The 15,000-nt window shown below is 42.9% G+C and overlaps 1 protein-coding gene across 1 annotated transcript in view; it reads right to left on the minus strand.

The window, feature by feature from the left end:
* Positions 1-15,000, minus strand: part of chrnb2 (cholinergic receptor, nicotinic, beta 2) — a 22,408-nt gene that overhangs the window by 2,951 nt on the left and 4,457 nt on the right. Inside the window, exons 2-6 of the mRNA XM_023408893.2 lie at positions 9,996-10,141; positions 6,834-6,878; positions 4,963-5,072; positions 1,822-2,950; positions 1-267 (exon numbers count right to left, since the gene is read on the minus strand). The exon at positions 1-267 is cut by the window's left edge and continues 2,951 nt beyond it. Of these exons, the coding sequence (XP_023264661.1) occupies positions 115-267; positions 1,822-2,950; positions 4,963-5,072; positions 6,834-6,878; positions 9,996-10,141 (1,583 nt within the window). The 3' untranslated portion in view covers positions 1-114. The remainder of the gene's footprint in view (positions 268-1,821; positions 2,951-4,962; positions 5,073-6,833; positions 6,879-9,995; positions 10,142-15,000) is intronic.

A 15,000-nucleotide genomic window follows, 5' to 3' on the forward strand; every position in this document is an offset into this window, starting at 1 on the left:
CAATAAAACCCAGACCCGCCCCCCCCCCTCCCAAACTCTGGCTCTTGTCCTGCTGTGCTGTTTGGTCGAGGGGGAGCTGTCTGTCAGCGTGTTCGTGGCCGGGGGAGGGGACGGTCAGCCTGGCGAGCTGGTGATGGTCTTGGCTGTGTAATTCTGAAAGAGCGGCTGCAGGAACATGCCCATCGTGCCGAACACGCACACAAACACAAAGATCCACAGGAAGAGGCGGTCGATCACCATGGCAACATACTTCCAGTCCTCGCTCACCTGTGGATGGGGATGGGACAAAAGGGGTATGGGATGGGGTGAAGAGAAAAAAATTAAGGTGAGCAGAATCACGTTCACCCACGTTCTCCCTCCATCTACCTCTCTGCCTCTGACTATGCAGAGGGTTAATGGAGGTGAGGGGTTAATGTGAGCAGAGACTTCTTCTGCCACAAAGCGCTGATGAGGTCTGGCACGAGTCAAGGAGGAGGAGAAGGACATGGGGGACAAGAGAGAGTGATGGAGGGCAGAGAGACGGAGGGTGTGCTGACACTGTAACCCCAGTGATGATGACTTGGGGAGGAGGAGGAGGGGGGCGGAGGCGGGTGGAGGGGGGAGGACTGAGGCAGGAGAGGGAGGATATTAAAGCTGTCGGCATGGCGACGGGGTGGTAACTATGGCGATGATGGACAGAATTACAGAGGATTGTTAATTCCCGTGTCAGTTTCTTTCATTCCAGAAGAGACGCCTGGTCTCCTAAGATGCCTTGAAGAAAAGCGATAAATAATGCCACCCTCACCCCGCTGTCTCGGCTCCTCCATTCCAGCGCTTTTTCCTCTTGTACGTCTTCTCTGTGCACACGTCACACCGCTGCTATAATTACATGTCTGTGTTGAATATTCACAGGGCTATGATTGCATCACCAGATCCGTCTCCTTTGCTTGTGCTCTGGTGTACTCGACCCCCCCCCCTGCATAAGTTTCAGATGGCACAGCTAGACGTCACGGCTGTCCAGCTCTCTCATGACTATAACATGATATGGTACTGAGAGGACAGATCTGTGCTGCTCAGAATGCTTTTTATGACTACTAACATATTCCCACAAAAGAAGCTGATTTATGGTATGATGTTATCCACACATAGACAAGATAATATTTTAGTTTAATATGGAGAAGAGCCTGAGCGACACGTTGGCAGGCTGGTATTATCACCTAATCTGTTTGTCTCAGATATATTGGTATTGAGGTGTACGATGGTAAGAAATTGAAGGATTTACTGGCGGCATTACCAGCATGTACATTTCACTTTATCTTTGTGTTTTGTGTTTAACTCTAACAAATCATCTATTCATGTGTTTTATGTTTTTAGTTATTTAAACCTCCTGCAGCTGGAAATTATACAGATGAGAGCTGTGAGGCCATAAAACCAAAAACAATGAGCTTAAACAGAGCTTTTTGGCTAAAGGTTGCTAAAAAAAAGAAAAGTAGAGCTATAGAGCTGAGGGAAACTGCAGAGTCAGGTGACAGTTCTCTGTGGGTTTATGATTGTAACCATTGTTAATACAAAAAAAGTTATAGCTACTTTAGAAAATTAAAATACTGTCATCTCAGAAAATAGTTTATTATCCAACTATAAATTATCTTTACCTATGTTTTTATGTTATTTCCTTACTTACTTAAAAAGAATATCGGCCGATATATTGTTTCTCTTTCCAAGTATCAATATCACTGTCATCCCAAAAAGTCTAGTGTTGGTCGGGCTCTGATGAGGAGCAACAGAGATTATTATAGTCATGTTGTAAAATGTATTAATGAGTAAATATACAGTAAAACTCACGCTTTGATCGTCATCCTCACTCTTCATGTGGTTGGCGATGAAGCGTACTCCTTCCACAGCCTCCTCGAAGCCCGGACAGGCTTGAGCCAGCAGAGCCTGAGTCAGAGCAGGACCTCCTGCTGCTTGCTGCCCCCTTGGCAGGTTTCCTGAGCCCCCTTCCCGGCCCTCCCTCACCCTGTTCAGACCATCCATGGATCCACCTCCTGCACCTCCCAGATCCCCTCCAAACTGTTTAACAGATGCTCGGTTCACATAGCAGGTACAAGGGTCACTGTCCTCTTTGCCGAAAACCCCTGTGGAGGTTCCCCCTCCGTTCCCGCCAGCGCCACCCAGCCCGAGACCCACCATCAAGGCCCCTGCTTCCCCGCTGCGCCCACCCTCTTTCTGCTCCTGGGCCCTCCTTCTTTGGCGCAGCCGCTGGCGCTCGCAGCTGTTCCTAGGCTGGCGCATAAAGAGCAGGGCAGGGAGCTTGTTGAGGAACACCAGTTTAACCCAAGGGGGCATAGTGTGTGTGGTGGGCGAGCGGTGGTGCACGTTGAGCACACACACACTGGTGACGATAGAGAAGGTGACTAGGACCATAGTGAACATCAGGTACTTCCCCACCAGAGGGACGTCCAGTGAAGTGGGTGGTACAATCTTGGAGATCAGCAGCAGGAACACAGTGAGGGCCAGGAGCACTGAGATGCAGAGCGTCATCTTCTCTCCGCAGTCTGAGGGCAGGTAGAAGACCAGGATGGCCAGCGAGGTGATGAGAACACACGGGATGATAAGATTGATGGTGTAGAAAAGAGGCTTCCTGCGGATGATAAAGTCATACGTTATGTCCACGTAGGTGGGGTCAGCTGGGTTCTCGTTTCGTCTGCCTGGCAGGGCGATGATGTCCCACTCCCCGCTGGGCGTGAAGTCATCCATACTGGCCACGTCCGCACGGAGCACCAGATCGATCTCGGTGCGGTCGTAGGTCCAGGAGCGGAAGCGCAGCGTGCAGTTCTGCTGGTCAAAGGGGAAGTGCTTGACCTCGATCTTACAGGCTGACTTGTAGATGGCCGGTGGCAACCAGAAGATGCTGCCATCGTAGGAGACCACCGCATTAGAGTAGAACGACACCTCGTACACCCCATCGGCACTGAGAGACAAGGTGACAGAGACAGAGAGGAAGACGAGACGGACAAAAATAGAAGAGTCAGACATAAACAGAACCCTTTATGTGGTGATTTTATTATTTAACAATTTTGTAAACATAAATTATAATGAGAGGCCACATTTCCCCTGAGTCTTATAAACTGTGGGACATGACGCATCTCATTATGCAATACACATTCATTACAGAGCTCTAGGACACACACACACACACACATACACACACACACACACGCACAAAAACAGAGATAGAGAGGTTACGATGTTGAGACTCTGAGGTGTCTCTGGGCAGCGGGGTCTCACACACACTTGTTTATACAAACATAAGGAACAAGGAAGCAGGATCAAATGAACACACAGTCTAGACAGGAAACAGCTCACAGGTCGGACTGGGTCAAGCCAAACAGCTCAAATTAGCCACTTTGATCAGAAGTCCAATGACAACATTAAAGCTGTGGATTGAATTTCCATTAAACTCGAGATTTTGGCAAGGGAACTAATTAATTATGGCTAATGGTGTAGGATATGACACATCATTTCTGACTGTATTTACAGAACTGACCCACCTACTCAAGTACATTCTTAAGCGCTTTCCTGCAAATTTAGTTACAAAATCAAATTGAGACTCGAGTGCCGCCATACACAGAGATAATCCTCCAGTTTAAGTAACTGACAGTAGTTGGAAGCAATGGAGAAGACTTGGAGGAGCTCGTCGGCCTGGGGTACGTGGGATTAACAGGATCATTTTATCCAGAGTGTGGTGGGTCAGGGATCTTTTAATCTTTAGTAAAGTAAGGACTGAGGCAGGGAAAGAGGAGAAGGCCAGACAGATCACTGTACTCTGATGAGCTGATTTACATACAGTAGGCTGACACTCAGTTTCCATTACATTAAGACACACTTAACTTCTCAGACACACAAGCAACTTTTAATTACAAACCAACAGATCAAGTTTCTGTTTTGAATGTGAAGATTTTTGTGTTATATAACTCATCACAGTCGAACAAAATTCCCTGCATTGTACATATAATTATTTTTATGATTATTTTGTTTTGCATATATGTAATTTTGCAAACATTTACCATATGGTTGATTTCAACCATATCATCCAGACTGATCCTCAAGTCTCAGCCCCAAAATACTAGTTCATCATCTGCTATTTTAAGTTGATAATAAGTTTAAATTTGATTAATCACAGATTTTGTCTGGGAATTTGCACCACTTCAATACAACTTCGACTCAGGTGGGTCCTGCATTATGACTTCATCTTCATCTAGTCCCTGTGTCAAAATATAGTTTTAAGACTTTAATTAAAAATGAGATTTATAGTTTATGCAGTTCTCCCATGCTGCATATTCCTATGGAAATTGGTGTTTAATTAATTTACCACAAAGTATGGGAATTGGTTTCCGAGTTACTGCGTGCACTGTACCTAATGGGAACTTGAAGGTAACAGGGTGCATACACAATGTACAAAGGGTGTACACGCTGTAGACAAGGCTTGCAGGTGGCAGACTCAAAACTTACAGATTTATATTTTAGTTTGGAGTTATGCAAATATTTAGAGAAAAAAGAGTAGTTTGTGTTTGTATGTGTAAATCTGTCTGTATCTACTACTGCATTTGCATATCTGTACCGTACATGTTTATGCGATAACTTTGAGGTGTCTCCTGAGAGTTGGAGATAGTGTGTAATAAAGTAGCATGAGTGGTATGAGCAGATTTCAGTGGATATATTCAGTCCTGTCTGGTTTCATTCATGTTCTTATCCAAAGTGACTCGGAGTGGTGGCAGCTGCATCACATCAACAGGGAGTTAGCTTTAAACTATTATCAGTTTAATATGAGAATCCTACAGTACGTGCTTTTGTTGTGCAACTGTATGAGCATGCACGCCTCCCAGAGCCTGTGTGTGTGTGTGTGTGTGTGTGTGTGTGTGTGTGTGTGTGTCTCCTGGGAGCGCTCTGAAGAGAGGACAGGAGGGTGAGTGAGTGACTCACTTGTTGTAGAGCACCACGTCAGGCAGCCAGATGTGTTTTGAGGGCAGCCTGACCTTCATCATTCCATCAAACTCCTCAGGGACCCAAGTCAGACGATAGTCCTGCCACTCCTGAGGGCCAATAAAAAACACAGTGCTTAGTCACTCATCGGCCAATCACATAGCAGCAAGAAAAGACATCTTGTGAGGAGCAGAGAGGAGAAAGTCTCTCTCTCCATCTTTTCGTCTGGTCGCCAGTCAGTCGGTGGTCAATACAACGCATCAGAGGCCACGTAAGCCTGGGGAACATCCTGTGCTGTCTGTCCTCCCTACGCTTACATCATACTTTTAACTTTAAGCCAAAGAGAGAGAGAGAGAGAGAGAGAGAGAGAGATAGAGATAGAAAAGAGCTCACATCAACCCTGACCCCGAATGGTCTTTTAAACACACCCAGCCACAAACCAATCAGCATGATTAAAATGGCATCTACAGTAAGGCTGTTCCCGCACATGTGTGTGTGTGCATAAGCAAAGATCTGTATGTCCCCTGTGTAACCTTGTGTAAAAGACCAGCATTATCTTGTTCTGTATGTTGTGGGTCAGTCGTAGCCAATGCCACACCGCAGCCTGTGTGACCTGTAACAGCAGCCCTGTCTGGCTCTTTTACATTACAGCCATGTTGGAGCTGTAAAGCCCATGCTAGGTCGTCTGCAGTAACTGTGATGCATTATGGTCATTACAGTTTGTCTTGGCTCAGGACAGCTGTCCTTGGCTCCCCTGCTTACAGACGGCCAGGAATCCATACAGCACTGATGGCCATGCTATGCTCCGTTACATGTCATAAATCCTACCTTGCTCAGGTGCAAGTGTATGAGCATGTGTGTGTGTGTGTGTGTGTGCATGTGTGCAAACAAGATGGAAAAAAGCATGAAGCTATACACAATCTAATAAATAAATAATAAATAAATAATAAATAATGGTGACACAGGAGGCTGTTTAGGGAACTCTAAGCGTTTCATTTATAGATCTAAATTTACATCCAACTTGAACATTTGCCTGTGTTATCTGCTCCAACACCTGCCCCCAAAAGCAGGCACATATGTTGCTGATGTGTGTGGGTGGATGCATTTGTATACCTTGTATGTGTAAATGCGTGCACCTACATGTTAAAGGCCTCAGCTGTAAGCATTACAAAGAGCCAGCCATGTACAAGAGGGTCACAGTTCAGTCAGAGTCGCATTATTCCCCGGTTTCACAGGGTGAGGTAATGATAAATCACAAAATCAGCAGAGAAATAGGGGCTCCAGACTTTGTGCAATGCGCTTGTGTTATCATCAGTTATCTGTGCTTTGGATGTAAAAAAAGAACAAGCCTTGATTCTTGCTCATAAATTTCAACTCACTTCTCATATTTCTCCTGTCAGATTTTGTTTTTTCGAGGCCGTGCATGGTTTGATGTCTCTCTCACTGTCTGACACTTTACCAGTCATCTCACATCTAAGAGCCGCTGCTTCACATGAGGAGTAAGGGGGAAGGATTAGAGTCTACCAGCCACAGAACCAGTGAAACGTGGAATGCAGAGATGCATCTTTCCCCTCCACTAACTGGACCACTGCTCATATGCTATGGTCTACTAGTATGATAACACTATGGTATTATTCAGTGGCTGTTTTTTGTCTATGCACTGTGACTACCATTCAAGTCCCTAGTGGTTTGTGAGTCACTTCCACTGACCTGGATGTCACACTGTGGAATCTGAGGCAAAACCATCTAAAATTAAATCTTTTAGTCACTGTTTGGTCTGTATTTCAACAATCTTTCCGTGTGTGGCAGGATGTTTACTACAATATGTTGAGACGGGATGGCAAGATGAGGAAAAGAGTGAGAAGTCTCACCTGTGTTAGCCAGACGTTAGTGGTCATCACCTGCTCTCTTTCATGCTGCAGAGGAAGAAGACATTACAAACTGTGACTGAAGGGGCACCTCAGTGATTCATTACAGCACTTCCAACATCTGAGTGACAGATTTTTTTAAAACAAAATTGCATAACATGGAGGCAGCGAGGCCGGGATATCCTGACTTTGGGTCCCTATAGGCTGAGTCGTGCTTCAAAAACAATGGATCCTACGCTTTGTAATATGCAACTTGATAGCATCATTCATTAAACCCTTCCTGCTTTGTTAATGCAAATGTCTTTCAAACTCCATGTCCCAGTTTGTAACACTGGCAAAAAAAAACTGAAGTCTTCAAGCTCAAGCCAAGATAACCCTGATTATGTCATCAGGATTAATTTCTCAGACTTTAGAAAGCTCCTCCAGAGCCACAGAAGACATTATTCAACTGTTTTCAACAGCTGAGTCGTACTCAGCATAATGAGTAAACTGAATTTTATGTGTAAAATCACTGAATTGGCCCCTTAAGGTTATGATATGTAACTTTTCCACATTAAAATGTCTAAAAATTATTAGACCTATGTTATATATTTTTTGAGTTGTGCACTACATTATCATATCAAATCAAATGGATCTTAAGTCATCAGAGAAAAGAGCAAGGCAAATGTTAGGCAGCTCAGCTCCCAGCTGCTGGAGTTGCCCTGTCCTATGTCCACAGAAGAGCGTCAGCAAATCACTGATTTTTACAGTGAAACTGCTTAATTCTTTTAGTGGTTTTAATCCCCTGGCCCGTTTGTCATGGAGAGGAGGAAACCTCTGTGGATCATTTGGCTGTCGGTAAAAACCTGCTGAATGTCTGGTTCATTATTTAGTGAAGAAACAAAGTTAATAAATCTTAGTTTCTAGCTATTCACTGTCTGCTGACGTGTTGGTGAATCACTGATTTTTAAAGTTGTTTTGGGGCATTTTTGCCTTTAATTGGATAGCTACAGTGGGAGAAATGGGAAAGTCAGGGAGAGAGTGAGGGGGTGACATGGAGACCAAGTGTAGGAGTAGAAACCTGGCTGCTAAGGGTAGGAACAAGCCTTTGTAGAGCGGACTCTACTAGGTGAGCTGCTGGGGCGCCTTGATGTTAGTCATTTTTTTTAAAGTGCAACTACTTTATGGGTGTGTCTATCGGTTTGGATAATCAGTATGGATAATTGGGCTGCCGGAAACATCCTCCAGAATGTCTGGTTCATAAGTTATCAGAGAAACAATCAAAACAAAGGTTAGCTGTAATCTCAGCTCCCAGCGCTTCCCTGAGGTCTCATGTCCGCGGACAGCGATAGTGAAACACTGACTTTAAGGGCGTTTTCACACCTAAGGTTCGTTTGCTCTGGTCCGATTCAGCTGATGAGTTTGTAAACTTGTAGCACTTTCCCCCTCGTTCCGTTTGCTTTCACACAGAGAAAAAATTCAAGCGACCGAAAATGCATCATTGCAAACCACGTGAGAACATTAATTCCGCTTATTGGTCAGATTGTCTGGCACCGGAAGAAGGTTACGGCAACCGTCTAGTTCAAAACTAATAGTTCACCTGCTAGTGGCGTCGGGTCGAGTTCAGAACTCTTCCACACCAAAAACGAACCGCTCCAGAATTTGTTTGGGACCGGACCGAAACCACCTTCTCGGAAGAGTCTCGGTGCGATTGTTTTGGTCCTCACCTGCAATTACTGTTTTCACACCTGTCCAAACGAATCGCACCAAGGGGGCAAACGAACCGAGAAAAGCGCAGGTATGAAAACACCCTGAATGTGAATCTGCTTTATACCGTGTTTTTAACGGTTATAATCACCGGGTCTGATTGATTTCCTGAACGACTGACACTGAAGGAATCCAAAGCTTACAGTAATGGTGGTAAAGCATGATGGTTTTTACTAATGTACTTCTAAGGATCATTTTACTGGTGGTTTTACCCTCAATCTGCAGCTTGTTTGCAGCTAAGTACATTTTCTCAAGTGCTATACTCACATACAGATCTGAGGTACTTGTTCTTTACTTGAGTATTTTATTTGTATGCAACTTTTCTTCTTTTAGTCCACAACATTACAGAGAGAAATATTGCACTTTTTACTCCCTTACATTTCTCTGATAAGGGAACCTGCTGGTTACTTTGCAGATTTTAATCATCTGTAGCCTAATGAGCTCATAAACATTGCATTGCGTCATTAAAACCACTCAACAGAATACAAAATTAATAGAATTAGCTCTACCACAGCTAGCTACAACATTAAAATGCTGCTTACTGCATAAATAATGATCATCCAAGTACAATATATAACAGTGTAACACTGGAGCCCATTATGGATGAATAGTGAGCACTTTAAAATTTTATACATTAAAGACACGTTCCAATAATACTTATATGGTTTTATTTAATCAATATTTTGAACGCAGCGGAGACTTTTTTAGTTACTGCTGCAAGGGATTGAACTGGTTGGTAGCACTAAGTGGCATGACTGTGTCAGCCAATCCCATTTTAAACATTTCACCTTGTTGTTTGTTGTATTACAGTAATTTTGTATTTAAGTATGGAGTTATAATTGTTGGTAGTGGAGGGACTTGTCTCTCCCAGGATTAATATATTGAATGGTGGAGATAAGTGATTCTTTTTTGTTGCCATGATGGAAAGTAGACAGGGGTGTTGTGCCAAATTGGGGTGTATTTACACAGTGCTAGTGATGATTTAGTGATTTTATTGGTTTTCCACCCGGATGTTAGAGCTGAGGAGTTTGTGTTGGTCTTGGACTAATTCAGTTACTTGATTGATTGATTGGTAGGAGGGGAAGCTCTCCTACTTGAGGTGGTTTTACATTGATTTTGTTCTCATTCTAGCCATGGTTTATTGTAGTTGCCAATAATTAGGGGAGAAAGCATTTTTAAATTTTGGTTTGAATACTTTTTTTTTTAATGTTGTTCTTATTTCTTTCACCACAGTTTTCTTTTTGCAATCTTTTTCAAAATGCTCTGAATTGGTTTCCATGACACTTGGTGAACAGATCAGGTGTGATTATGGTTTATGTATAATCAAAATAAAATGATGGGTATCATACTGAATCGTCCTCTTGGTGCGAAAGGTGCGCACAGATTCAAACACACACTCCCAGACATGTGCACACTCACCACACTGATGAGTTGGGCCAACGACACCATCAGCTGCACAGTAACCAGCTCGGAGCCATTAGTCGCAGGACGGATCAGTTTGTTGTAGTGGGCTGGGTTTAGGAGATGCTCCACCAGCCGCTCCTCTGTGTCTGCCCCGAGGCCGCCTGTAATGAGAACACATTATCATCATCATCATCTGCCTCTATCTGGAGTTGCAGCCATCTGTGTCTCTCTTGGCATCAGTTAAAAAGAATTTTATTATATCAGATAGGCCTATACTGTACAAGCATGCAGGAGCAGGACATCAGCGACGCTATTGACTTTCTCTGTTTTGCCGCTGCCCTCACTCCCAGCTTTGAGAGCTGCATGGCTATCCATGTGTATTGAGAATGCAAAGCCTTTGAACCATGGCATTGCTCATCACTGCCGGCTGGAGCACGTCAGCACAGCTCGATACACACTTCATACAAGATCTGACATCATAAGAGTGAGTCAACCAGTCTGAACATCTCTATTGCTATCCTCTCCGTCTCTATCGCGCTCTTCGTGCCTCCGCTCTGTCTCTATCTATTCTCCTCTGCCGTGTTGCACTTCCCCCCAGCTGCCAGTCTTTTGTAGCTTTGGGTTATTTTCACTCCATCTCTCACTTCCCTTCCCCTGCCTCTTCTCCCCCGTACCATCCCTCCCTCCCTCCTGTCCGCCGTCACTCCATCTGTAGCCGACTGTAGTTGTATCTGTGTAAGTGGTCGAGTTTGGGCAGAGCTGTCACAACACCACACGCAGGAGGGGAGGCGTGTGACTGAGAGACACGATGCATAGAAAAAAAAACAATTGCTCTGCACCTCTTCCTCCTCCTCCTTTCCTGCTCTTCCCCCCCTGCCACTCTGGCATCTGTTTGCTCTTGTGCTGCATCTTTTCCCTCTCACAACTCCCTCACACTTTCCCACTGATGATAAACACCGGCTGCTTACTGTTAACTTGGTACCAGTGCTGTCATCTTCTAACCTGCTATTTGAGAGGCTGTTAGCAGTGCAAGAAAAACAAATGTTTAAAAGTTGATGTAGGTGAAATCCACGCACAGTTGTTACATTTTTTATTTTTTTAAAGTGGAAATTAAAAAAACTGCAAACCACTGATGCTGTTTTTTTTCACCATTTTACTGAAGCTGAATTTGTTTCTGAGCTCCTCTCTGATGCGCTAAGTCCGCCCCACCCCCCTTCCCTGGAGCGCTGCTGTGTTCACTGAACAGGAATGATAGCCTCTGTCTCTGGATCAATGAAGACTCTCTTCATTCCTGTAAACTCAACACGTAATTCCTCCCCATCTTTTTTTTTTTTAATCTCCTGCTCTTTCCTGTTTCCCGTTTCACCTGTCTCATTTTCTTTTACACTTTCTCCATCTTTCCGTTTTCCGAGCCGGTCCATATTTCCTTCTCCCGCCCCTGACTGCCTCTCTCTTCCCTGTTATCTCCATCTCCCTGCTGCTGACAGCCACTGTCCATTTATTGCCCCTTTCCCTCGCTTATCCAACATCATCAATACACGGCCTGTCAGCGCATGTGTGCAGTCCGGTTGTTTATTGTCCACAAGCTCCGGCTAGCGTTTTTAGGTCTGTATGTTCATGTTGTCTTTTTGTGTGCACATATTCATGAGGGAAATAAGCATCACTGTCTGTGTCGGAGCCATATGAGTAATGTTTATTATTCCCAGAAGCACAATGCAATAACCCTGTCGGATGAGACAGGAAGCTAATACAATTCCCTTAAATAATGATGAAGCAGAAAACATCAATTTTTTTGTCAGCCATGCTCATAATGTAAATGGTAGTTTCATGCCTACACTAACTAGACGACAATTTATACAAAGTGATATTCAGTTCAAATACTCGGCCTTCTTTGTAAACACAACCTGTGAGCGGAGTGCTCTCACGATATCTCACATTATATTTGTATCAAGCATTTTGACGTATCCGTGCCCTTGAATGCATGAAAAAAAGGAGATTTAATGCAGGGTCTCCGCCAAAGCTCGCCACACTGACCCCAGCACCTCAACCAAACAGGTGAAGGCTGATTCACGTTGATATCATATCTGTTGGGCATGAGGAGTAATTCAGTGGTTTTTCACTCGAGATGACTAAGCCCATCTTTTACAAGGAGCCAGCGTAAAGTTCGAGGCCAAACTGATGAAGTTGAATAAATGCAAAGGAACTCCTGTGTACAATTGTGTTAAAACTGCGATTCGGGATAATTATTCTACTGCGCTCTGCCTGTTTTTCTTTGACCTTAGCAGAATATGTCAAAAACAGTTTCAACAGGCCAAGGAACAAGTGTCTTTTCTGTAGATCTGGCAGATATATTTATATCCACTCACTGAATCTTTGTATTTTTCTTTATTTTTAGTTCTACTAAAATATTTGCACGGGCTCAGTATGAAAGTCTTGACTAATATTTTACAGCACTGAGACAAATTGGAAATCCAGACAGAAAGCTGCAGTCTATTCTGGTTTTCCTTATCTCGAGAAACAAGGCTGCAAAAATACCCACGCTCTCCGCTCTGATCGCTGCACAAACATGTTAACTTGGCTGCTCATCTGCAACGCTTATTAACGCCTCTAAACAAAGACCGATCGCTCTCTTTCTCCGTCTCCACATACGACGCTCTGTCACGCTAAAGGCCGAGCTGAGTGGTTGTAATGTTGCTGGTAGCTCAGGTTGTATTCTGGTTGTTTTCCAGTGCAAATATTGCAAACTTAATGTGACACTATGAATATTTCAGCAGGGCTCCCCATTAGACCCTGGAGCCAGGGAAGTTACACACCACCACACACATGCAAACACACTGACACAGCACAGGAAGAGATGAGATGGTAGCCATGTTTACTGTTCGATTGCTTCACATCTACATCTGTTTCTCTTTCCTTCCTTAGAGCATTCAATCTAAGCGTGTTGATAGATCTCAGATAGTATGTATTGTACGTCTTAGTCCTGATTTTGGAGAAATCTATATTTGCAGCAGCTTGTTTGATCATATCGAATGATCAACTGCTCAATTTTACAGCATCTGTTGTTGGTAGTTTATGACGCGAATTAAGAGGCCAGAGTCCACACACGCTGTAGAGACAAATGTGGAGAAAATGAGGGCGAAGCGCGAGCTAAATTGAATTATCCCGCTAAGACTATTACAGTGATGATCTCTATTTATACAGCTCGTTCAAATGAGAAAAGGTTGGAGGGAAAGTAGGATCGCTCTCTGCTCTCCTCTCAGTGCTCTATACTAAAGAGGCTTTTTGGCTGTAGCTGGGAGCTTTTATGCTGAAATATTCTTCAATCAATAATGGAGAGATCCATTGATCTACTGGCAACACCCAATTGGCTCTGTAGTGCCCATAGAACTGAGATATTAATATTGATCCTCCATCCAGCCGCAATATCACATTACTCCAAAAAAAAAAAGACAAAGCCATCCCACTGTAGACTAACTGAGGGCAGAAGCTTTACTGTTGCCAAACTGAACAAACGTCCATGTTGAGAAAAGTGTGGCCAGCTGAGACTGTGCTATTGTTATAACTAATAATGATGAGAAGATACAGTTTATATTTTACGACAATGTCATGTCTTATCGGGCATCTTCTTCTTCTATGTATGTATTTCTGTTCTTATATGCAACACCATAATTTGAATACTAATATTAATGAATTCATAAAGATCTTTTATAGAAGCAAATATTGCAGAGATGCATGAAAAACATAATGTAACTGATGAATACATAAAGAAATGATATAAGAAACAGCACAAGATTAAAAGTTTGCGAAATTAAAACTATGGCATATAAATAAATAAAATGTGTAATGTGTAAGATGTGAGAGAAGAAGCATTTGCTGATTCCTCCAGCATAGTGGTTTACAGCCTGAAACTTAATATTACAGCTGAAATTATAAGATGAGTAATTGATTAGTTGATCAACAGAACACTATTTATGTAACGTTATTTTTCAAAAGCAATGTGGAATATTCACTGGTTCCAGCTTATAAAACGATGTTGTAACCTGAATATCTTTGTGGTTTGGACTGTTTGGACAGCACTTTGAGCTTTGGGAAGGTGCAATGAGCATTTTTCTCTATTATATGACTATAGGCTGACTAATCAATAATGGAAAATAATCAATAGTTGCAGCACTTTTAATTATTATAATAAAGATTCAAGATAAAAGTTTTAGATTGAGCTTCATACTTACTGTTCTTCATACAAACAAGCCATAATCGCTTAAACTGTGGGAGGCCCATTATCAAAAACGCATGTTGTAGGGCGAAGCATTGTTCCAGCAATAGAAATAAAAACGTACTAGTTTATATCAATAGCTTCAAATAACAAATTAGTCTATTTTTAACCATAGTCAATATCTCAAGGTTTTTCAGTGATGCCATATGATATGTGTAGCTACAAGTTTCCATTTAATATAAAGCTGCATCCCATGTTTAAATCTTTTTGAATACATTAGTGTATGACTGATATTTCCTCTGTGAAGCACTGGGACAAGATGATACAGAACATACTGTAAAACACTGTGGAAAACGTTCAGAAGTCACGTCCGGGGAAATGTGAGGTGGACAAAGAATCTGCACTTGAAAATCTTCACTATTAGAAAATGTCTAGAAATCCTTATATCGGGAATATACAGTCTTGTGGTTTATTTGTATTATTTACAGCCCAGGCAGCAGTTGCATGAAAGACGGTATGGCTTTCTATTTCAGGGATTGCAATAAAACACATCACTTGAACTGCATTATGCCTCTCATAACAGCTATTATTTGGCTACTCATAAATCCTAAAGCCACATTATCACCGGCCCGAAGCCTGCCGCCTGAGAGTAAGATGTGCACATGAAGAAATAGTCGTCTGTCTGACAGCAATACATGGATCTAGATAATAATTCAGACTTGGGGCTGTATTTTTTTCTTAATGTCCTGATCAAACTCATGACAAACATAATTTTATTTTTTTTCTCTAAGCTTATTTTTCTCTAGT

This window comes from Seriola lalandi, unplaced genomic scaffold, assembly GCF_002814215.2.
Source record: "Seriola lalandi dorsalis isolate HSWRI2012SDOR001 ecotype SW California unplaced genomic scaffold, Sedor1 jcf7180002054376, whole genome shotgun sequence".
Lineage (NCBI taxonomy): Eukaryota > Metazoa > Chordata > Actinopteri > Carangiformes > Carangidae > Seriola > Seriola lalandi.